At 39.9% G+C, this 23,671-nt stretch overlaps 1 protein-coding gene across 1 annotated transcript; it reads right to left on the reverse strand.

Moving 5' to 3' along the window:
• Positions 1-538: 538 nt before the first annotated feature.
• On the reverse strand, positions 539-14,722 carry LOC142487113 (serpin B4-like). Its single transcript, XM_075585838.1, has 8 exons — positions 14,583-14,722; positions 12,522-12,704; positions 10,362-10,418; positions 9,002-9,130; positions 7,530-7,647; positions 5,544-5,686; positions 4,997-5,149; positions 539-1,170 (listed from the first exon to the last, which is right to left on the reverse strand). Exons 2-8 carry the CDS (start codon positions 12,684-12,686, stop codon positions 769-771), a joined length of 1,167 nt encoding a protein of 388 aa, XP_075441953.1. The 5' UTR covers positions 12,687-12,704; positions 14,583-14,722; the 3' UTR covers positions 539-768.
• Positions 14,723-23,671: the final 8,949 nt, after the last annotated feature.

Raw genomic sequence — 23,671 nt, forward strand, 5'->3', positions numbered from 1 at the left:
TCATATGCAAAGCAACCAAAATTGAATGCAGCAGCTCCCCTTTTAGACAATTGTTTTAGTGTCATTTTCTTTTGGTCTAAACTTGTCGTTATAAAGAAACCCTCCCTATGACCAGAATGACCCAATGGTGCTAATGTGGGGGAAAATATAAAATTAGAGAAGTTTCAATATTTTAAAATAATTTTCAGCTGTGACATTAATATGGTAGCAAATGCTTTGAACAATCTTTTCCCATTCATCTTTGCATCTGCAGACCAAGTGCTACTTTCTCCCAGTATAGTGTTTTTGTTTGTTTTAAGTCATTTTGATTTTTACCATTAAGCAAACCATCTTCGAGAGGTACAAATGATATTTGTGAAAACCAAGAACATTTTCCTAAATAAATAAAAGTTTGACTTTACAAATGTTTTAACTTTTCTAAGGAAGCCAGAAACCGCAATAAGTTTGCATGCTATGTACAGTAGGACTGCCCATGTAAACCTGAACAAACCAATCCTTATCAATCCTGGGCGCACCACTGATAAACATCTACACACAATTTTATTTCATGGTTTTATTTTATTTTAATGACACATTATCCCAGCAAGCCCTAACCACTAGTTACATGTTTATTTCATGTAATATTGAGCGATACAACTGTCAAAGTAGTTTACATTTTACAGCTACAGCACAAAGAAAAGCGACATATCAGCAAACCTGCAAACCTGTTTGTTATACTTATTGTTACATCATGTTTCATAGCATACAACCTTTCATTTCCACATTCTTTCACGGGGAGCTGAGACTTCCGTAAAATAGGATGGTCTGGGTGTCATTATGTTTGATGCAATATAGGAAGGGATGATTTGCATCAAACAGAATGGGACTTTCAAGACTTGTGGTAACAACCGCTCCCCCAGTGGCAGCTGCTGCTTCAGTGCCCTCTTCATTTACTTCTACATAGGACTTGTGGATCACTGTTGACAATTTTAGAGGATTTTGGGTGGAAATTCCAGACAAGTTAGCATTAGCACTGAATACACCACTCATTCCCATTGTCTTCAGCACTGAAGTAAGCTCATAGGTATTTTCAATCTTGAATTGAGGAACCCTCAAAACAACTGTTGTTACATGCATGTTTTCTGCGCTTATCCAGCTGGTTAATTTTTCAAATGTTATCATAGTTTCAAGCTAAAACGACAGCAAAAAGATGAATTAGTCTCAATTTACCCAATAAAATTGTTAAAAGGACAGAGTTCTCTCTTTACCTTATTGTTACACTCTCTGTTTACTATTCTGGACATAGCAATACTTGGTAGACATCTTGCATTGTACTGTATATAACTTTGTTTTCTGAAAGTAAACCTAAACATTTTTGTTCTTATTGTTTAAATTTGGTGTTTCAGTTTGGTCCGCACTTAGGTACTTTTTCTATACAGTATATTCTGAGGTGCCCATTTTGGACAATTTTAGAGGAAAATCCACCCTGAAGTCTATGGGGATATTCAACCAAAAACAGCCCAAACAGTTACTTTGGCATGCAGCATATACAGTAGAATTACCCCCTTAATCATATTATATTGAGCAAGCAATGTTACCTGAGGTAATGGTAATGATTGCACACCTTTACTGAAGACCTTTACTTTAGACCAGAAATATTTAGTCATTGGAGTATGACTTTGTGGATCTTTACTTGTGTGATTGATGCCAATCCAAATATCTTACTGTAGTGCCGACGATTATTCTAAAACAAACCTGGGGCAATCTCCAAAAATACCCAGGTACATGCTGGGTACATGCTGGGTACATGCTGGGTACATGCTGCAACATTTCACACATTTCTGCAGACAGACTAACGGATTAACAGTGGGGGTCCCTGGCAGTCCCATTTGTATTCCAACTGCCACAAACCCCTGCTGTGTTAATCCGATGGGCCATTAGCCTCTGCAGAAATGTCACTGAAATGTACCCAGCATGTACCCAGCATGTACCTGGCTAGTTTAAGGCAAGTTTAACAAAGTCAAACTTTGACAAAGTCCCATACTAGGGACGAAACGCGTCAGAGTTACTTGCTATGTGCAGGTTTTCAAATTGGAGCGGAGCGCTGGGTGACTCAGGATTATGAAAAAGAAAAATAAATGCAATAGTGCAGATGGTATAACAATGATAGTATGAATAAAAATGTTCTCTGTAATAGTTGTACTCACAGATTGTACTATCAAATATAAGCGTATCAGAGACCCTTCTCTCTCTGATGGGAGCCCTTTAATGGATATCCCTCAGAGTGGTGTCTTGATACTGGAAGCTTGTAGTATGGTTGGTCAATTATTCTCCCAGGGGTATGTGAAAGTAAAAGAGAGAACGCACAATAGAGTAGTATAGTCTAAATTGTAATAGCAGCAATCGATAAATATATGTATAATACACTCACATTTTGTAATAAAATAATGTTCGAGGGAGAGGACAGCTGTGGATGGAGAACGCCGGTTTTTCCAGGAGCGGCGGAGCCCTTCCGCATACGTCACGGATGCCCTCGTCACGTCCTGTGTTGTCTTGGGTCAGGGCGGAAGAGGCTGCCTGGTATGTCCGTCTCCTGATGGTTTGCCAGCAGTTGTCTCCCGATCTCCTCAGCACAATCACCTCCCACAGCGGATCGATTCTACGCGTTTCGCTTTGGCTTCTTCAGGAATCGAATTGCAATTCGATTCCTGAAGAAGCCACAGCGAAACGCAAACGAGGGCATCCGTGATGTATGAGGAAGGGCTCCGCCGCTCCTGGAAAAACCTGCGTTCTCCATCCACAGCTGTCCTCTCCCTCGAACATTATTTTATTACAAAATGTGAGTGTATTATACATATATTTATCGATTGCTGCTATTACAATTTAGACTATACTACTCTATTGTGCGTTCTCTCTTTTACTTTCACATACCCCTGGGAGAATAATTGACCAACCATACTACAAGCTTCCAGTATCAAGACACCACTCTGAGGGATATCCATTAAAGGGCTCCCATCAGAGAGAGAAGGGTCTCTGATACGCTTATATTTGATAGTACAATCTGTGAGTACAACTATTACAGAGAACATTTTTATTCAGACTATCATTGTTGTACCATCTGCACTATTGCATTTATTTTTCTTTTTCATAATCCTGAGTCACCCAGCGCTCCGATCCAATTTGAAAACCTGCACAAGAACCATCTGGACCTGAACAGTCCGCCCTAAGGGTGTAGAGCTGCTTTTTTCATTATTGTATTGCACTTTAATATTTATATATTTTTTCACACATTGGTGAAGGTCACTAAACACAATTTGTGTATTGATTATTAATTGAACATCACTGTCACGTATATCGCATAATTACTTAATTATTTAATATTCACTTATCTTTGAGAAGCGCCCGGTTTTTATTCTTTGTCTTTACTTGCTCTGTGTATGCTTGTTACTGCATATTACATTTTTCAATTTATCATTGATTGTGCTTGGTTTTCTATAAACTCTTACCAGACAGCAGTGAACCGCCTTTATCACAATTTGTATATTGCCTATGTAGTTCTCTTTTCATTCTCATATCATACTGTACATACACTGGCGACACACTTTATTCGAGCTCGGCTAGTCCCACGAATTCGGGTATACCCGGGTGTATTGAGGTTTGTGACTGTTTTCTGCCCGAGTGCATTGAGGTATTTTCCAGGCAGGGATTGAAGCATTTTATTCCTGCTGGCTGCAATACTGCACAGTATATATATATATACTGCATTACAATTCATGAATTTATGCCATCTGGTAGACACGCGAAGCATTGCAGCCTATTAAATCCTAATCATTATCATTTAACAGATCAGCCGCCCGTCAGCCAGGCATGAACCCAGGCTGGGAAGGCAAACGCAACGGGGCTTGTCAGAGGTGAGGAGCGGCGCATTCCAGGTATCTGCCAGGTACATACTGGGTATTTGCAAGAATAAAGTGTGTCGGTGCAGTATGATACTAATAATCACCAAACTATTTACCTTTCTCTAAAATCCTACATTAGTTTTCGGTTTTGGAGAAAGATTGATTGGCTTCCTATGTAGCATGTGTTATTGTACCAGTTAATGCAGTGCCTTGCGTTAACCCTACCATGTTGTTTAACAGAGGTGCTATTGAAAACAGCGTTTCAGGCGATAACACTCATGTTATTTAATGCATTTTTGTGCGTTATTTTCATTTTGACAGCGGTAATAATGTCTGCTACATCTGTATACTTTATTTTAGTAATGGTAGGGCTACATGAGATTAGGAATAGGTGTCTGGAGAGGGGTATTAGGTTCTCCTTGGGGTTTACTGGTGGCAAAGCTCTTGCATATATTTGTGTTTGGAAAGGCATTACTCTGTAGAACAGTATCTTACTACTGTCTTTGAAGAGCAAGAGGTTGGGTAACTTTTAGGGGTTATAAGGTGCTCGGCATATTAACCCTTTAATACTAATGGTAACAATAAAGGCATGCATTGCTCAGACCAACATAATCACTGTGGTTAATAAAGTGATACTTGAATAATGTCTGTGTTATCAAAATATGCCTCAACAAGACTTTATGAGCCTTATCTACAGTGGCCATGATGTACAGTAGATAGACAAGTTGTAATTTTAGCCTGTCTAGACTATGTGAAGAACAAATAAAATGTTGATCACAGTAATTCTGTTATTGCTAGTCGTTGCAAAGAGGTTTCTGTTAAAATAATAGATGCAGGTTTGCATTGTACCTCTCTCTTTATTGAATATGACAAAGGGTTGTTTGTATAATAATTTAAAAAAAAATAATTTTAAATTAAATTGAAAATTAAAATTAAAAAATTCTAACAATATGGAATACAACCCTTTGATAGACGACCTCCCAAATATTCTAACTGGAAACCTGTAGTCTGTAGTAACATGGGCAGAGAAAAAAATAATCCTAATTCCCTGTTTGCAAGAATGTAATTGTTATTACACAAAGAGAGACTCAATCTTAAAACAGGAAGGGGGTTATTACCTTTTGTAGTCCATCAACATCATTCGGCAATAATATGTACATACTAAGGCCTTCTTCATAAGGAAGCTCCAGAATCCGGCATTTGATCTCTGCCAGGGAAGCCAGTTTGAATTTTCCTGTCTGAGACATCATCTTCACTTGCTTTTTTTCATTCTTAAAGAAACAACAATAAATATTGATATATTATTTATTACTGAAGAAAAACCTACAGTAAGGTAACATTATGGGCAAACACTGACTGAAAAACTGTCATAAGTCTATAAATACGCCGTTGTGTATCCCACCGAACATTGCAATGAAGTACATACTGTATACATTTATAAACATTATAGGACAATGGCCTTAATTCCAGAAAGTGCAAAAGCCCAATTGCAGTGCAATTGCATGGAAAGCCCCAATTAATTCAATGTTTTTTTGTGCGATTATGCCAGATCGCAGATAGAGTAACACTTTACAGAATTAGGGCCAATTCAATTTACTTGTACTAATGTGTAGAAAACTGTTGTAAGCTCCTTTAATTTATTTGCAACAATACAATAGAACATACCTTATTCAGATAAAAGGATTCATCGCTTGTACTTTCTTTTTTAAATTGTGTCTTCCATTTTCCTTTAAAGTATACTGCGTTTACCAGGGCCAATACAGTAGATGTTTCAATTGAATCCTTAGGAAACAATTCCACGATTTTATCTGACAGCAGAAAACAGAATAAAGGATATTTTAAATCATGACATATACCTAAATGGGAAGGGAAGGGGGAGAGGGAAAATGTGAACCCCTGCTCAGCAAATAGTCTAAATATAGATAAGTGAAGGGGGGAAGGTACTTCTACCGGGATAAATAGTAAATGTAAACCGAAGAAAAAGAACCTGTCTGAAAGAGCACTCTGGTACCCCTTGGAAAAGTGTATGTATAATGTATTAATTAAGAATATATTTTTTATTAATGACAATTTTAAAATAAAGGTGGTATATAGAAGAACGACGAATCGAATAGTAAAAGTAAATAGTCGCCAGGGTCTGATACAGTACGTGTCAGAATAACTGACTAGTTATGCTTGAGGGTTAAATACCATCATAGGTGTGTGTTAGTATAGTTGTATAGGTATATATATATATAAGTCAGGTATATATATATATTGGTTCGTATGATATATATATATAAATATATATATATATATATATCATACTAACCAATCCAAGGACCAGTAAAGAGATATATAATATAGCATGGATAGTACTGTAGTATCCTCATACAGGGAATTTGATAGTAGCTCAGGGTCCCAGTAGATAGCTATTAAATAGTTGTCACTTTCCTTATTTTCAAGATATATATTTTTTATTTTTTTGTAGGGAGTTGGCAGCTATTAATAGTTATAAATAGTAGCACAACTTGTAAGGCAAATTGTCAGAATAATGTTGCTGAGTGAAAAACAGTTGTGAAAAAGCTTAAGTATTAGGCTCATTTTATTTGATACTTATAGAATAAGTAACATAGTTGTAGTCATAATAACTAGTATGTAGCAAATGCCTTAACAAACACATCATCTCTCATTAGGAGTAAATGCTAACATAGCGAGTGGTCAGACACTATTAAGGCAATTATCTTACATTAATAAGTAATGGTATAACTCCCGCTAGATATAACTGGAGTCATCTTGTGAATATGCTGGAAACTTAAAACAGGATTGTGGTATTGCTGAATTTTCTCCCAAGTCCACTGGAACTTATGACAAGCAATATAAATATAGTAAATATAATCTAAATGTATAGTGCATTTTACCCAGCTTTGCAGAGCAGTCTGCTCAAGATCAAGGACTCCATTTTTGTGAGCCGACTGAGACAGCACTAACAGGGACTGGGGGAAAGTTGCTCCTGGGCTAAAGACAAATTCTATTCTTGGTATGGGCAGTGAATTATTGTATCCGGAGGTCGGTGAGTTTGGGGGATTTGTTACATACTGATCTCCTGCTGGGAACCCCTACACCGCACCTTGTTGAGTGATTGTAGCAGAAGGGGAATTAGGCCAATTGGTTGAGCAGGGGGAGGCACAGACCCCTGATTGGTAGAGAGGGCACGATTCCTGATTGGTTGTGGTTACAGGGCAAATTCAAAGATGAGGATGACCGGGCACCATCCTATATTGAGCCCGTCTGTCTCCCCATAACGGCCCTCAATATGGCCAAAGGTGTTTCCCTGCACTGTTTAAAAAATATGAGCCAATATTTTTTTATAATTTTTTAGTCTGTTTATCCTCCCCAAGTCTGTTGGCGAGAAGATGCTACTGAAGGAAGTGGAGAAATCAGAAGAATTATTCTATACGTTAAAAGTGAGAACTAAGAATAAGAGCGTGCCACACACAAATATAGCCGAGCAAGTGGATCCTAAATGCATGACTGAGACTAAAGAGAAGTTAAACCACAGTCTAAAACACAGACTTTTACCTGTTTATGCTGACTAGTGGTACCTGGTTTATTTGTGTATGTTGGTGCTCCTATGCCGCCCGTAGAAGCATGTTATTATATAGTATTTACCATTAGTTTGACTTTTAACCCATGCGTTGATTATGTTTCTGCTTCCATCTGGGTCTTTTGCGAAATCAACAGCTTCCAGCTTTGCCTTGTATTGCTCCTCAGTACACAGTAAATATTGCTGCAATATAAACATTTGCCATAAATCTAGCTAGGGAGCGTATTCTGTAAAAATGAATGTATTCATTGTTGCCAGCAGTAGCTCATATAGCTCAGTTTGCAGTATTACTGTCATAAAGCATTAGTAATAACTATCATATGAAGAGCGAATATCTTAGAAAAACGAAAAAAGAAATATGTTTATTGTTACGTAATTACAATATTGCCACCAATGCCAGAGGGTGCTAGTATGCATTGCACCATGATATGTTGCAGACATCTTTGACAACCAAAGTGATACTATGTCATAGCTTAAAAATTTGCAGGAGAAAATATATTATTTCTGTCTACAATCAGTCACTTGGGTAAGGTGATGGGAACTAGGCTGCAACTAAAGATGGGTGTAACTGTCGAAATCCTTTTCCCAGAATTTCCTGAGTTTTCCATTAAAAATCCGTTCCGCGGTTTAAAATCCATCGATGGATTATTCCAGTTTCAATCCGTGCGGATGAATCCAAAACTGCCATTGGATACAGTACAATCCGCACGGATTTTGAAGTGTCTAATCTGTGGATTCCGCAATCTGCTCGCGGATTTTAAAAATCGGCGCACGGATACTGGAATCCGCCGATTGGATTCTTAAAAATCCGCCGATGGATTGCGGAATCCACCAGGTGGAATGTCATTGATATAAAAAAAAATATGGAAACGACAAATTACAATTTGTGGACTGATTTGCAGAAAGATGCTGAAGAAAGGAACCGGCCGATGCGACGTGGATCCAAATCTGCCAAAAAAATGGGCCCATCTCTAGCTGCAACTACATTGGTAATTATTGTATTATTCAGGGTTCTAATAAACAGGCAGGGACCAGTAGAAGTTGAACTACTGTACGATTATTTACAGACACAGTAGCAAACTTGCTTTCTTTATTTTGACCACCAGATGGCAAATGCAATAATACAACCACCCTAGTGCCAAGAATGTTACTTAATTTCAACACCGCTCTTAATGATTGACTCCATGGCAATTTCCGCATCCACTGGATTAGGAAACAAATTGCCCTTACCATATGTTATCCAACAGCACATTCCACTGACATCGCTCTTAATGATTGACTCCATGGCAACTTACCAACTTAAATGTTTCCAAACGTAAAGTAGTGTTAACATTAAAATAAGTATATATCTAACTGTAGAGGGTAATCCTTGATGCTGTTACACATAAGGAAATGAAAAAATGTTAACAGATAAATATTCACATTGCAACCTATATGGATATAACATTATACTTTGAACAGCCTATGCTGTGTCAAGATACTGTAGATATCAGAGATCTCTGCAGTGTAGAAATTGGCCATTAATACTGTCACTTACCTTTAAGAATTCAAACCCTTTTTGTCCGTAAAGTCGGTTTGCTATACTTAATTCATAAAAGCTGTTGTGTTTGGTTAGTTTTGCGAGAAGTTCTTTGAATGCCACATGGATACCTTCAGTTTGGCAGCCCTGAAACAAGAATGTTGTAGTTGTTACAACATCAAAATAATATCATTAAATGCTATATATATATATATATATATATATATATATATATATATATATAATATTTATAAGCTACCAACATTTTATTATGGCTGTTCTAGTGATGTACCGGGTACTCGGTAATTACCTGGTACCCGGCTAAATTTTCCCTACCTGGAAATTACCCGGACCTAACAACCCAGGGCACTGGAACCCGGTGCTGGGTAATTCCATCCTTCTCTGCTGCCTTGGTCCTCCTTTTGGAGAATAGCAGCAGCAGAGCAGCAGAAGAGACTTACGTGCAGCCGGTGGTGGAGGAGGATGACGGTGACATCCTGGTGGCGGTGAAGAAGATGATTGCGACAGAAACATGTGAGCAGGAGCAGAATGGCACTAGAGAACAGCCGGGGAGGAGTGCGCACAGGCGGTCTGACCTGGAAGTCTTCAGACTTCCGGTATCTGCCGCTGTAGAAGGTAGATCGCAGGGGCACGCTCCTCCTCGGCTGTCCTCTAGTGCCATTCTACTTCTGCTCATATGTTCCTGTGCTCCCACTGCTACCAGGATGTCGCCGTTGTCTTCCTCCGCCACCAGGATATCGCCGACGTCTTCCTCACCGCCACCAGGTTGTCTCAGTCGTCCTCCTCACCCTCTGCCGCGGCTGCAGGTAGTTCTAACCTACCCGGCTACTTGGCCGTGTAATTTTTTTAACTCGGTACATCTCTAGTCTGTTCTACAGATTGAATAGACAACATTGGTTGCAGTTTTAATTTTCAAATGTGAATATTATTCTTTTTGATAAACTATAGGATTTATGTACTGGAGCGTAGTTGGTGAAAATGGCCTAATTTTTGTGTTGAGCTTCTTTCAATCAATGTATCAAATACTTTTCTCCACTTTGTGCCCTGTGCGTCAACTAGTGTTTTGGGGAGTGTCAAAAGGAGGAGTTATAGATGGATTATATGATGCACAGAATGAGATGTGTCACTTTTTCCCTTTGAATCTGCGTTAAAAAAACACATCAGGTGACATCAACTTTTTATTTAGTACTCTGCCCTCGATGTAACAATCTGGAGCAACAAGCCTTGGTACATACAGTATTTGACACAATGTGGACAAAAAGTTTTTCTGTGCTTTGATGCATGGGCCTTTATGTAAATAATGAGGAGGCGCTCTGAGTGTCAAGTGGAAAGGATGAGCAAATGTCTAGATACATACCACCTTACATGAAGCTTCAGAAGATCCAGGTTTCACTGGTTTAGTAAAGTGGAGCACCTGAAATACCATACAATTATTAGTATACAAGGTACAATAAGTGGAATCCTACATCCAAAAGTGACAGTTAATAAAACAGATTTTTCTAAAATGTGTTTGTTGGTTGTATCAGTGAGAAATGTTGGTAGTTTAATGCTTGGAATTTATTGAAAAACCGTGAACTTTAAAGTGGAATTTGCTCTTACTAGATATCAAACTTGTCTTTTCTAATATAGGGTTTCTTTGTAATTTCCAATACTCTGATTTTTTATGAAAAGGAAAATGCTTAATTAAAGTTGCAATCCCCTCTTTTATTACAGAATCAGAACCAATGGCTTCTCTGGAGCTGAACCGCGCTATTCCTACAGTAGCTCTGTGAACCCCCTGGCATCCGAGATCTTCACCTCTTTATGTCCAGTAAAATGAAAAACAAATCAAAGATGGCTGCTAGTGTAGTTCAGTAGGAAGCTGCTGTGTAATGCTCTGATGACTTTGTGGCTTCCTATTGAACGATGGAAGTGAAGATTTAATAGCAGTCATATTAATTTTCCAAAAAGAACCAGAATCACTAGCACATAAAAATATAAATATGTCTCAGCCCTTCTCTCTAAATATATCCCTAAACGCCCCTTATGTCCTGACTGGCTCCTGATGAAGTGAACCAAAGCGAAACACGTTGAGTCCGACACTTGCCATAGTAGGAGACTGAGCATTGGACAAGTGCTGTGAGAAGAGCTATCTGCATCGTCCGCGTCATCGGGATACCGGAAGTGACGCTACCGGAAGGGGAGGAGTCTCAGAGTGCAGTGAGAACACGACTCACCACACACACTGGGTTCACAGCGGCTAATTCAATTGTATACAAATGCTTTCCTTTATCCACCCTAATGTATGTCTTTAATTCGGGGGGGTATTGTTTGAGTAAAATCCTTTTATAAGGATCATCTGCACGATTACGATCTTTCTTTCTTTCCCTGAGTCTTACTGAAGCAAGTGGAGTCCTACCCACGTTTGCCAGTTTTGGAGATGATTATTTTTATTCTGGGTTTGTGAGTATAACCCTCAGAGATCCCACTTACCGGGACTACATTGAACCTTGAAATATTTCCCTATGTTGTTTCTTTTTCTCTCCTATGGTGCCTCATCCTTCGCTCCCCTGTTTTCTGTGGATATCGAGTGCGGCTGAACCAATCTGCATGCTATGTAACACCCCCTAAAATCCCCACCTTCAAACCTTAATGGGACTAGCTGTTAGGCTGGACCATACTCCAACCTTAGATACACTCCATCCCACAATGAGCCATTTTGTTTCAACATTGTTTCTCATTACCTCTAGGTTGTACTGTCATGAGCAGGCCCCTCTTTCCCTCTTTTTATTTGTATTTGCATGTTTGTCACTATTTGGATGTACAGCAACTCTTTTTATCTAATTAGAAAATCTCTGCACCCCCATTGTACCACATTGCAGAATATGTTGGCGCTTTACAAATAAACACTAATAATAATAAATATGGCAGGAACCCAGACCACCCCCAGATAGAAAAATAGCCAGGTTCAGCCCCCAGCTCCAATTCTGTAAAGGATAATAAAAAGTAACAAAAAATATGAGTGTGGGGAGTTGCTGCTTTAAAATTAAACCAAAGATTGGGAAAAATTGTGGTTTACACGTAACACATTGATCCTCAAAACATCCGCATAACTTTGTCTTCAACAACCTTCACACCCAGTACTGCAATTATAACATCTTAAAAACTTGAAGGTAAAAAAAAAATGTCGATTATTTAATGTATTATTATTATTTATTTGCAAGAGAAAACAATCACAATAAGGAAATTGTCTTTATCGTGAGACCTCGATGATCTTGAGAGCCCTTGTCAAAGGGGCAGAGTACATTGCTAATATTTGGGACATAATCCAATTCATATCCTCCTAAAATATAAAACTGGTGGTTATTCACGTCTCGCAAGTTACTGAGGCTATGTTATATGTTGATAGATATCTGCATCACTAATTGCAGAGTTAAATTCACCAAAAGACCTGATAAGCTGTTTTTAAGCTTTTAGCTACTGTACCCCTTTTTCTTTTTTGACTGAGCAGATAATACCATACATGGACATTACTAACGTTTTCCATTTGGGTTGCTGTGTTTTCTTTCGCTCCCAAATACACCATGGCCAACCCTGTAGAAATACTCAGTGGTGAAAAGCAAATGTTCGTTCCGTCATTTTTGGTCACCGCTTTGTAGAGATCAACTGCAAATTTAGTGATTGATCCGCTCACGCTATCCATGATTATGGTTCACTACAGCTGAGACCAAAGAAAAAAAGAACATGTTTTACAGGTTATAGTGACACAAATAGAGGATCGTACTGTGTTAGCTCCTAGATTAAACAAAAGTAAGGTAGAATTCATACATTAACTTTAGTAGCTAAATAGTAGTTAACGAGAGCTTGCACTCTTTATAACAGTAGTTAGCTGTCAAAGGTATCAGTTCTATATCACTTTTATTTGTCTAAGATAATTTGAATGGTTTAAAGTGTAAACTCTCCAAAATATTTTGGGCAATATGGTTACAACCGTTTCAAACCAGTCCTTATTTTATAACTCAAATTAGAATGCATTCTCATTCCTAATAATGCTCCAATTCTATGTACTGTAACATGTTGAATTGGAGAAGCAGCGCTGGAAGCAATGGAACCTCCTGGTTACGTAGGAGGTAGATTGGCAATTTTACAGGGAGGTCAAAGCTCTCTAAAAAAAAGTTCAGCACTTTTTCTCCTGGAGAATTATGGATTGTACATTTTATGGATTGTACATTTTATCAGTAGGCTGTAGTTTTATAATAGGAAACCACAAGTAAGTTATCATTGAAAATACAATGATTATTTTTTAATCAAGGAACATACTATGTAACTGGAAAGATATGGATATCTGTACAAAGTATTTAAAGATGTAAAGTAAAGAAATTATACTCCTTAAGGAGTGCCATACGCTTTCAAACAGTCTAAATATTACCTTATATTTTCTTAAAAGTTTCAAAATACAATTTTTTTTTGTTTTTTTTAAACCCAAACAGTAAAAAAATATTTAAATAGGATTATATCACCGATTGCTGAAAGTATAGGAGAGGTGAAAAAAATATTCAGTAAAATCCTGGTTTTGTAGTTTGAGCTTTTCATGTTCGGGTAGTACAGTTTAGGGAATAGAAGTCTTATTGTACAGTAATTCAACTTTAAATAGAACAGAACTGTCCCTGACCTTTCCTTCTCTCCATTTTCCATTTCCTTTCTGTTGCATTGGAAGCACACAGAACGGGTCAAGATTTCTGCTGATTGAAGATTTCCCATCTGTACCAAATTTGGTTCTACCTGTTCCTACTCCAAAATAGGCTCCATCACATTTCAGGCTTACTTTAACTTCACGTCCTTTTTGTTACTTGTTGGAGCTAAGGGTTATCTAAAAGTTACAGTAGGTCTCTCTAGGATAAATTAGACTGACTGTTAACTTTAATATACTGTACACATTTTAATCTGGTAGAATCAGTAGAATACATATAATACATTTCCCATAAAATTTAAAATGTTCCCATCCCAGAAAGTAGCAATGTTTCTCTACATTGAAACGACTCTATTACTGTGATCCGGAAAAACACTGACAATTTTAAGTATATGAAACAGACTGGATATGGTTACTGTAGTACAATGTGTTTAATAAACTGTGGCATTTAACAAATATTATTGATTTGTATACTGTATGCATTTTAGTGTGCAAAGTTATGTACATAGTACAACAAAGCAGACTACGTGGGGTCAATTAATGAAATAGAAATATCCTCAATGCAAAATCAACAATTAATGGCGTGCAATATGATGTTATTCAAATCTGGCATTTCTGCTGTATTCATTAAGAATGCATGAGAATCGGATGAAAATACCATTATCGCAGTTTAATGACTAGGCCCCTATAAACCCCTTCCATATAAAATCTACTGTGTAATATCTTGGGGGGATGGTTCCTGACTTTTCTAATGACTGGAAAAGGTAACTCAAAACTTACTTTAAATAAACAATGTTGTTAATTGTTTACAAATAATTTGTAGTCATTTGCTTATTATTTTAGATTAGGCTTAGAGCTTTATAGTGCTTGAGAATCCACAAATGCATTTCCCAAACCATTCCACAATACCTTATCTTCTTCACAGGAGTAGCTGTGCAAGCTGAATATGATTACCGGAGCTTCAGCTCCACTGGAATATGTATGTATATATAGACTTTATAATACTTTCCACACCCACTGGCAACTTTCCATGCAATGCTGTGAGGTGATTTGATTGTGTTTATGTTAAATGAGGGTTTGCCAGAATACAAGGAACAACAGACTATTACCACATTCATTGCCACATTTCTGTGTTGCCATACTTAATAAATATAATGACTTCTATTCCCTCAAGGATAATCATCATTGTTGTTAATATACAGTAAGCGTCATTATTATTTTTTTGACAGTTTTTAATATTTGCCCACACAGAGTATACAGAGATCACAGACTATAAGGTGTCATTCAATATGCTCCATATCAGGCGATCTTGCTGCGATTTGCCAAAAACTCCCATCCAAGGCAATCTACCTTTTTGAGGCATGTTTAATCACCCTAAGGGCCTTATTCTATATTAATAGAAGTGGCCGTTTGGGACATTTTCAGCGAAAACTCATCATTGAAGTCTATGGGGATTTCTATCCCAAAATTGTCTGACTGGCAAGTAAGTCAGATATTGAATCACCCGATACAGTGAGTGTCTATCAGACAGCTCTATTCAAGAATCCTTAAGTAGGAAACCAACCTATTTTAGGAATTGAGTTTACTTTTTGATGATGATATGGTTGTTTTTTTTATATCAAATGATAGAAAATCACAGTACTGAAAATGGTTGGGAATATGTTTAATTTGGCTTTCTGTTGGATTCAAGCAAAATGGTAAAAGTAGATGGCGTAAGTCATCAGTTAATTTCATTAACTATGTGCACTATTGTGCAGAAAGGTAAAATAAATATGACTCACTACATTTCCCATGTTGGCTTAGCTCTGTATGAACACTAATGTGTAGAGTTCAATTATTTATGTAATCCTCACAAATTGATTATATTCTGAATTGTTCGAACAGTAAAATGTTAAAGTATAGTACCTGTGACAGATACATTTATCCAGTCATCAAACTATCTCAGATCCAAGAATCTGCAGGTATCTTGGCTGGGTATCAAAGTGTAGCAGGGTTCCCCCCTGGGCCCCCCTTAACTGCGCTTAGCAGGGGGACTCCCGCGCTGTGCCTGGGTGCTGTGGAGGAGAGCGCATCTCCAGGGGCTCCCGGCGGCATCTGCAGCCTGGTGCCGCCATCATGTATGTGGTCGCGCATGCGCAGGAGCTCGTGCGTGCGCGGTGTAGCCCCAGGAGTTAAGGCGGCCATGTTGGAGTTGGCGCTGGTGTTTGCGCATCCGCAGGAGCATGCGCAGAGGTTCAGATGAAGCGGCGGCCATTACAGGTTCGTGCAAGCGCAGTGAAGCAGGCGTATGCGGCCCTGTAGGCGGACGCTCACAGAGGTATGCAAGGGAGACTGGTTATGGTGAAATTAAATAAGGCTTTTATTGCGCCTGTTTCCTTAACATCAGGAAACCATCCAAACAAGGGGTAAACAAAACATCTATTCACTTGGGAGTATTTCTAGTGAAATACTATGCAATCCACAACTCCCTTTAGATAAGCATGTCTCCCAGCCCCAAACATATAGCATGAAATGAACAGATATAAAAAGTCTTATAAATGAAAGTCTTATCTGTTAGCTGGGCTGCTGTAGGGGAAGCTTCTCTGCTCTCTTGGAACCGCACCCTTGTGTGCACAGGAAATGTCAGGTTCCAGGTTAGAATCTTGTCCCCTTTGTCTTGTGGTCAGCTTGTCGCTCAAAACATCTGTCCTTCCTTGGTTCAGTAGTGAGGGAATAGAGAGAGAACCCTGTATAGCACTCAGGTTCACGCTCTGATGATAGATGAGTGATTTAAAACATAAACTTTATTAGTAGCATATATTAAAATAGTGGATGTTGGAACAACGTGCTGGAGGTAGGTTGATCCTGAATAATAGTAGCCGTGTAGGCTCCGGATCAGATAATATCTTATATACCAGATATAACTATATTGGAACACTGGTAACAAAACGGCACAGAGATCCTGATGTGGACCTTTGTGATAGGTGTGGGTTCCTGGGTGTGCTAATAAAGGTACTGAAGTAACATATCACACACTGGCATAGTCTGCGTACTTCCTTTATTAAGGTGGAAAGTATGATATGTACATATATGCTGGTAGACGCTGGGAACGAGTATAGTATGATTCTCAGCAGTCGTGAGTGCAGTTAGCTAATTAACCACTCTATATATATGGGTGTCTCCAGCCAAGTGTCAAACTGACCTAAGGTAACCTTCTGTTGTATATACTGCAGGGTAGGTGCCCTGCACTAACCTCTAGGGCTGTGTATAGACTGTAAGCAGGTTGAGGTTAGGGGTCTGCCGTGCGGCGCCCGCGGGTTTTTTAACCGCGTGACGGCCGCTTTAGACTCAGCGGCGCCGCTACTGTATACAACCAGTATCAGTGGTGTGGCCCGTCTAGTGAGGTGCTCCACGTGATGATATGGTACATGAAAAGATAATAAAAAATCATAGCATAATACTGCAAGGGACGACAGACCAACATACAGTATAACAGACACTTATACATAAGACAAATGCTGAGAACAACAGGTGACAGTTAATAATACAAAAACATTTAATTAAGACACATCATGGATAAAATGCATATAAAAAAGGTCCCAACTGGACACTCATACTCTGAAAGTACCTGTTTACCAAAGGCAAGGAGGTATCAGGCGGTGGATAATTCAAAGAGTATCCCCTCTTATGGATGATCAGCTGGCTTTGGCGTCTTCTCCTGGGCGTGGAGCCCTCCCGTGTGTGCGGTGTGCAGACTTCTCCAGTCTGTGGCTTTCACCTCCGTCTCCAGCCCAGTCTGCGCATGTGCAGTGGCAGCTAAGAGATCGTGACCGCAGATTCGTCTGGCCCAGGCTCCGCCGAATGGTGCAGGTGATGATAGCAGATTCACTGCCGATCTAGATGTCAGGCTGCAATAGTGATCCTCCAGCAGGGGTACAAAGTTGGTCAGATGTAGAGTGTCACGCAGGACCACCCTACGCGTTTCGGAAGTCGTGCTTCCTTCCTCAGGGGTGCAAAAGTAATGATAATAAAGTCCCTGTATGTCCCAGTATATTCCGATTTAAAGGTAAAGTACACATAATCGGAAATTAGTCATGCGCAGTTGGTGCACACATGAGCTGGGAGTCAGCAAAACAGACATGAACACAGACAGATAAAACAGAAAAACAACGATTAAAACAAAAGTGACTGATGTTGTTGACATAAAAGTAAATGCAAATAAAAATGAATATAGATGGCAAGTGAGGCAAATAGCCACTGATGTGATCATGGATAAACATAATAGTTATATATATATATACTTAATCGTTTACAAAACCTCTAATGCTATTCAAATTGCAGACATGGTCACTCTAGTTGTATCTAAGTGACAATAAAGACAGACCATATTAATTCACCCATTGGCTATCTTGGGAAATATGTTGGGCAGAAGAGAACTCCGAATGCCAGCTTGTGTAGTGTGAACGTTACATATATAAACCAATTAGTCACCCTGGAAACAGTGCATATCCCATACTATGAACTTACTGTGAAATAGCTACAACTAATCTTATAAGAATCCTGGATATATAATTGATAAAATACTATTGCTAATGTGTTACTAGAAGGTTCATAGTATTTATAAAGTGTGAGTGAAAATACTAACTAGGAAAATGCCTAATAAAGCTAACTACTGATGTCCTAAAGTGAGTGTGTGGTGATAATATAATCGTGTATAGTGAACTAGAAAAATGAAAATATATATATATAAAATACATGAAAAAATCCTGTGTGTGAATAATACTTGTGTGGAATGCACTAATATAGTACTATATAGTGATTAGACCATATGGAGCTACATAGAAGGCAGCCCGTAAGGCCATAACAATTATATCGACTAAGTGCAGAGCATAGCAAATGCTACATACACCACATCTACTTCATAATAAATGGCTTAAGGTCAAATTCTATATTTAGTCCAGACGGTGCTAGGGTCTGCAGTTTGTAAATCCAAAAGGATTCTCTTCTTCCTAGTAGGCTTTTAATGTCACGTCCTCACCAATTAAGTGTCATGGCCTCTATGGCCACACATTTGAGGCCCTTTGGGTCTTTGTTGTGCACCTGGAGAAAATGGTTGGACACGCTATGTGAAACCAAGCCCTTTTTTGATGTTGTAAATGTGTTCGTATAAACGACGTTTGATGGGCCTGGTAGTCATCCCCACATACTGCAGACCGCAAGGTCACTCAAGGAGGTAAATAATATTAGTACTGTTACATGTAATATATTGTTTTATAGTGTACTGTATGTCTTGAGTGTTTTTGTAGAGGAAAAGGAAAGCTTTCTGGCACTATATTTACAGGCTGTACATGTATTACACATGTAGTAACCTTTGATACCATTTTTACTTTGATGATTTTTTCGTTTCAAAGGGCAACTGGGGGCCAACTTTTGACCTATATTAGGTGCTTTCGTGAATATTATCTTAGGGTTGGTGGGTAATATTTCTGCTAAATCTTTATCTTTTCTTAAAATCGGCCAGTGCTTGCGAATAATTCTCTTTTTGCCAGGGGCCATTTGGTTATATTGCGTAATAAATGGTATATGGGATATGGTTTCAGTTTGTTTCGGTTTATATTGTAAAAGAGTCGATCGGTCTACTAGTTCTACTTCTGCTATAATTTGATCCAAATGTTTTTTGTTTAAAAAATTTTTATTAGGCATATATAACCTATAACATTTATCGTCAGCTTTGCAGTATTTGGGCCTAATACAGATTTTTCTCTCGTTATCTTGGGAGGGAGAGAAAGCCTCAATGTCCCCCTGACCCTCCAGGGCCTGCCAGGGTGGCGCGAGTGTATAAACAGAAAGGGGAAGAGAAAGTGGGAGGGGAGGGGGGGGGGGCATTGTTCTCCTTCTCCTTGGAGTCCGCAGCATGGGTCTCTGTTTTATCATGGAGACTCTTTTTACTGTTATGGGGCAATTCGGCACAGGAGAGCCATATGAGTTAGCCATGGGTCCCATATATTATTGAAGGAGGTGGTGGACCGCTTCAGAAAGGCAGACAGTCTCTCCATCTCCATAACCTCCTGCACCCTTTTTATTATTGTTTGTTTAGAGGGGGGAGACATTTTCTTCCAGGCAGCTGCCACCGCACATCTAGCCGCCATAAGAATGAAGGAGACTAATTTGCCTGTTGGTCGGTCCAGTGTCTCTAAAGGTCTGGCCAGCAGGTAGGTCAGCGGGTCAATGGGTATTGTGAGGTCTGTGACTTCTCTTATTAAATTTTGTGTAGTTTCCCAATACTTCTGAATTTCCGGACATGTCCACCAAATATGGGCCATGTCCCCCTTTTGACCGCAGCCTCTCCAGCACAGGTCGGAGGCCAGAGGGTAGATTTGATTTATTCTAACTGGAGTGAGATACCAGCGAAATAATATTTTGTATATATTTTCTTTGATTGTGGTACATATAGAGGTCCCTGAGGCATTTTCCCAAATACTTTCCCAATCCTCTCGGTCTATAACTATGTCCAATTCTGCTGCCCAATGTAGCATATAGTCATGTGTGGGGGCTTCTGTGGCCCTCTCTAGTTCTGCACAAATTTGCGTTATCAGACCTTTCTGGTGAGCTGTTTCTCTACAGAGCCGCTCGAAACCTGTGAGAGGGGGAAATTCCAACGTTGGGGATAGTGTTTGAATAAAGTGCCGAATTTGTAGGTTCTTGAAGACGTTCAGCCCTACTATTTCATATTTGGTTTGTAAGTTTTGGTAGCTCAGGAACTCCCCGAGGCTCAAGAGGTCGGCAATCGCTCTGATATTTTTGGCTTGGAATTGGTCAAATTGTCTGGGCTCACAGCCAGGAGGGAATTTCGGATTTTTATGAATTGGTGTAAATTGGGATTGTGGTGTTGTGAGCTTATATTTGAGTTTGCTTTTCATCCAGGTCTACCATGTGTGTCTCATTGGGCCTAGTTTGAATTTACTATTCTGCATGTCCTCCTTGCTCAGGGACCAAAGGCAGGCCGGCAGTGAAGGCGTCCCGGCATATTGTGTTTCTATATCCAGCCAACAATATTGATTTGGGTTAGCGTTCCAGACTACCACCTGTCGTAATTGGGCGGCCAGGTAGTATCTTGTAATGTCTGGGACTCCCATTCCTCCTCTCCTCCTTGATGCCAAGAGAACTGATCTGGGAACTCTGGGTTTTTTCCCCTGCCAAATAAAGTGGAAGATTAGCTTTTGGATGTTTTTCAGTTCTGAGCCAGGGATGTGGACCGGGAGGGTCTGGAAGTAGTATAGTAATCTAGGGAGTATATTCATTTTAACCGAGACCATTCTCCCGATCCATGATACTGTATCTGGTATCCTCCCCATTTCTCCAAATCTTGTTTGATTTTAAGGAACAAGGTCGGATAGTTATGTTGATATAGGGATTGGTAGGTCCTCGATATCTTAACTCCCAAGTATTTAATACAGGAGGAACTCCAACGGTAATTAAAGTTTAGTTTGAGGAGTTTCACCTCTGGCTCTGGCAGACTTAGGTTCAGGGCTTCTGATTTGTCATTGTTTATTTTATATCCTGAGATTTTTCCAAAATCTCGGAGTTCTTTTTGAAGGTTGGGTAGGGAGATTTGGGGTTTAGAAAGGGTTAAGATGACATCATCTGCGAATAGGGATATTTTACGCTGCCTGTGTCCAATTTCTATTCCCTGGATGTCTTTATTGAGTCGTATTGCAGATGCCAGTGGTTCTATCGTTAGCGCAAAGAGAAGAGGAGATAGGGGGCATCCCTGCCGAGTTCCATTTGTGATCTCGAATCTCTGGTTATTGCCCCCTGGTAGTTTTACCATTGCTGACGGGTTTTGGTATAGTCTACGGACCCCCTCTAGGTATGCGTCTTTAAAGCCAAATTTACACATAGTGTGGTCCAGGAATTGCCAGTTTATTCTATCGAACGCCTTCTCTGCGTCTAAACTTAGAAGTAGTGCTTTGGTGTCTGTGAGGTGGACATGGTCAATAATATTGATTATTTTCCGGGTGTTGTCTGAGGCTTGCCTCCCCGCGACAAATCCTACTTGATCGATATTAATTAACCTCGGTAATATGGGGTTTAATCTGTTTGCCAAAATTTTACTATATAATTTGAGATCACTATTGAGAAGGGAGATTGGACGATAGCTTCCACATTGCATCGGGTCTCTGCCTTCCTTGTGTATTATAGCCAAGCTGGCCAGAGACATTGTTGAGGGGATTTGGTTCCCTTCCATAAAATGGTTGAATGTTTTTAGGAGATGCGTGGATAGGGTAGGCAAGAATCTTTTGTAGTAGACATTGGTGAAGCCGTCAGGGCCAGGAGACTTAGTGAGCTTTAGTGATTTGACCGCCTCTTCCAGTTCCTCTTTTGAGATCTCAGCGTTGAGGACTGTGTTTTCCTCCTCCGTTAGTATGGGGAGTTGGCATTTATCTAAATATTGTGTTATAAGTTCTGGCGCTATCGGTTCAGGTCGGCCGTTCTTAGCTCTTAAATTATATAGTTCTGTATAATATTTTGTGAATTCCGCTGCAATTTTGCTGTCACTATATTGTACAGTATCTCACCAGACCTACTCTTGATCGCCGTTATTTGGGATCTTTTTTGTATCCCTCTTAGTTTACTGGCCAGGAGTCTGTCGGCCTTGTTGCCCTTGTCATAGTATTGTTGATTGGTCCATTTGAGGGCCTTTTCAACGTCCTCCAGCTGGGTTTGCCTAAGTTTTGTTCTAGCAGTTAGCAATGTTTTGTGTATTTTTTTTGAGGGGTTAGCCTTATGGGCTTGCTCTATTGCTTTTATACTATCTGTAAGCTCTTAACTCGGGAAGCAGGGGGTCCCTGAGTCTGAAATCAATGCGGTTCAGCTCAGGAGACCCCCTGCTCCCGAACACTATTATTAGAAATACATTAAAGCTGCTTCATTACCATAGCGGATAGCGGCTACAGTAATGAATTATTGTTTATTGATACTAGTGTTTTGTCAATAGTGTAGATGTGCAGGGGGTCTCCAAAGAAAAACCGCATTGATTTCAGGTCTGGGGACCCCTTGCTTCTCGAGATATAGGCCCCGTTATGGGGTGCCGGTATCCATCTGCATTTAAATGTCCCGATCACGTGACCGTGTGATGTAAATGTAGCCGCCTGTAAACTGCGTGGGCTATAAATCTTCCTACTACTGTGGTAAGCCCTGTTAATGACAGGCCCCAGTTGTAATTATGGGTTTTCCCCCTTGAAAGCCCTGCCTGATTGATTGATGCAAGGCTGAACTCTGCTGTAGGCCTATGCAGAGGGGAGGTTCTGCTGATGTCATGAGGGGCGGGGCTGACCAAACTTAGTTGCAGTTCCTGTGTGCTGGGAGGCAGTGCAGTCTATCCCCTGGAGCAAGAGAGTCCACTCTCTGCGTTCAGAGAGTGGAATTGGGGAAGTTAGTTCTGTCCTGGGTTCAGTGCTGAACAGTAAGATCGTGTGTGAGTTAGCTAGGTTCCTGAGGAGTAGGGCCTAGTTAGCAATAGGTGGACCAGTGCCCCTCATCCTGCTTAGGGGGTGAGGGAAGAGCTAGCCCCACCCTGAGCGCCCTCGGCTGAGGGTGGAGGCAGGGAGTAAAGACCCCTTCAGACCATCCTGAGGAGAACGATTTGGCAGGAGAGGAGAAGGAGGCATATCGTGTACACTGTACCTTAAGTGTGTTGCTGTGTACTGCTGCTACTGATTGCTTTACGGACACGTGTGAGTACAATAAAGACGCTGCTCATTTTACCTAAGTCTGGTGATTCTGGAGCATACACCCCGGGACCAAGGGGGTTCTTCTATAAGGGTCCTTTCCCATATCCCCGGGAATTATAGAAGATGGAGGCGCTGCACCGACCCTAAGATATCATGGAGGCCAATACCCCAGAAGCCTGGTCCTGTCTCCCCCATAACAACGCGGGAAGCTCAGGCCCTCCTGTTCCTCACAGGTATGCACCACCCACAAGCATGTAATCTGCCCTCACGCACCCTAGACATTAC

The sequence above is a fragment of the Ascaphus truei genome, chromosome 2, assembly GCF_040206685.1.
Source record: "Ascaphus truei isolate aAscTru1 chromosome 2, aAscTru1.hap1, whole genome shotgun sequence".
Classification (NCBI taxonomy): domain Eukaryota; kingdom Metazoa; phylum Chordata; class Amphibia; order Anura; family Ascaphidae; genus Ascaphus; species Ascaphus truei.

Excerpts from the sequence above, each read along its gene's own strand:
- LOC142487113 (XM_075585838.1), bottom strand. The coding sequence starts at position 12,686 with ATGGATAGCGTGAGCGGATCAATCACTAAATTTGCAGTTGATCTCTAC. Across the intron at positions 10,419-12,521 it reads CAGCAACCCAAATGGAAAAC|GTGCTCCACTTTACTAAACC; the intron begins GTTAGTAATGTC and ends ATGGTATTTCAG. Across the intron at positions 1,171-4,996 it reads ATGTTGATGGACTACAAAAG|CTTGAAACTATGATAACATT; the intron begins GTAATAACCCCC and ends CTGTCGTTTTAG.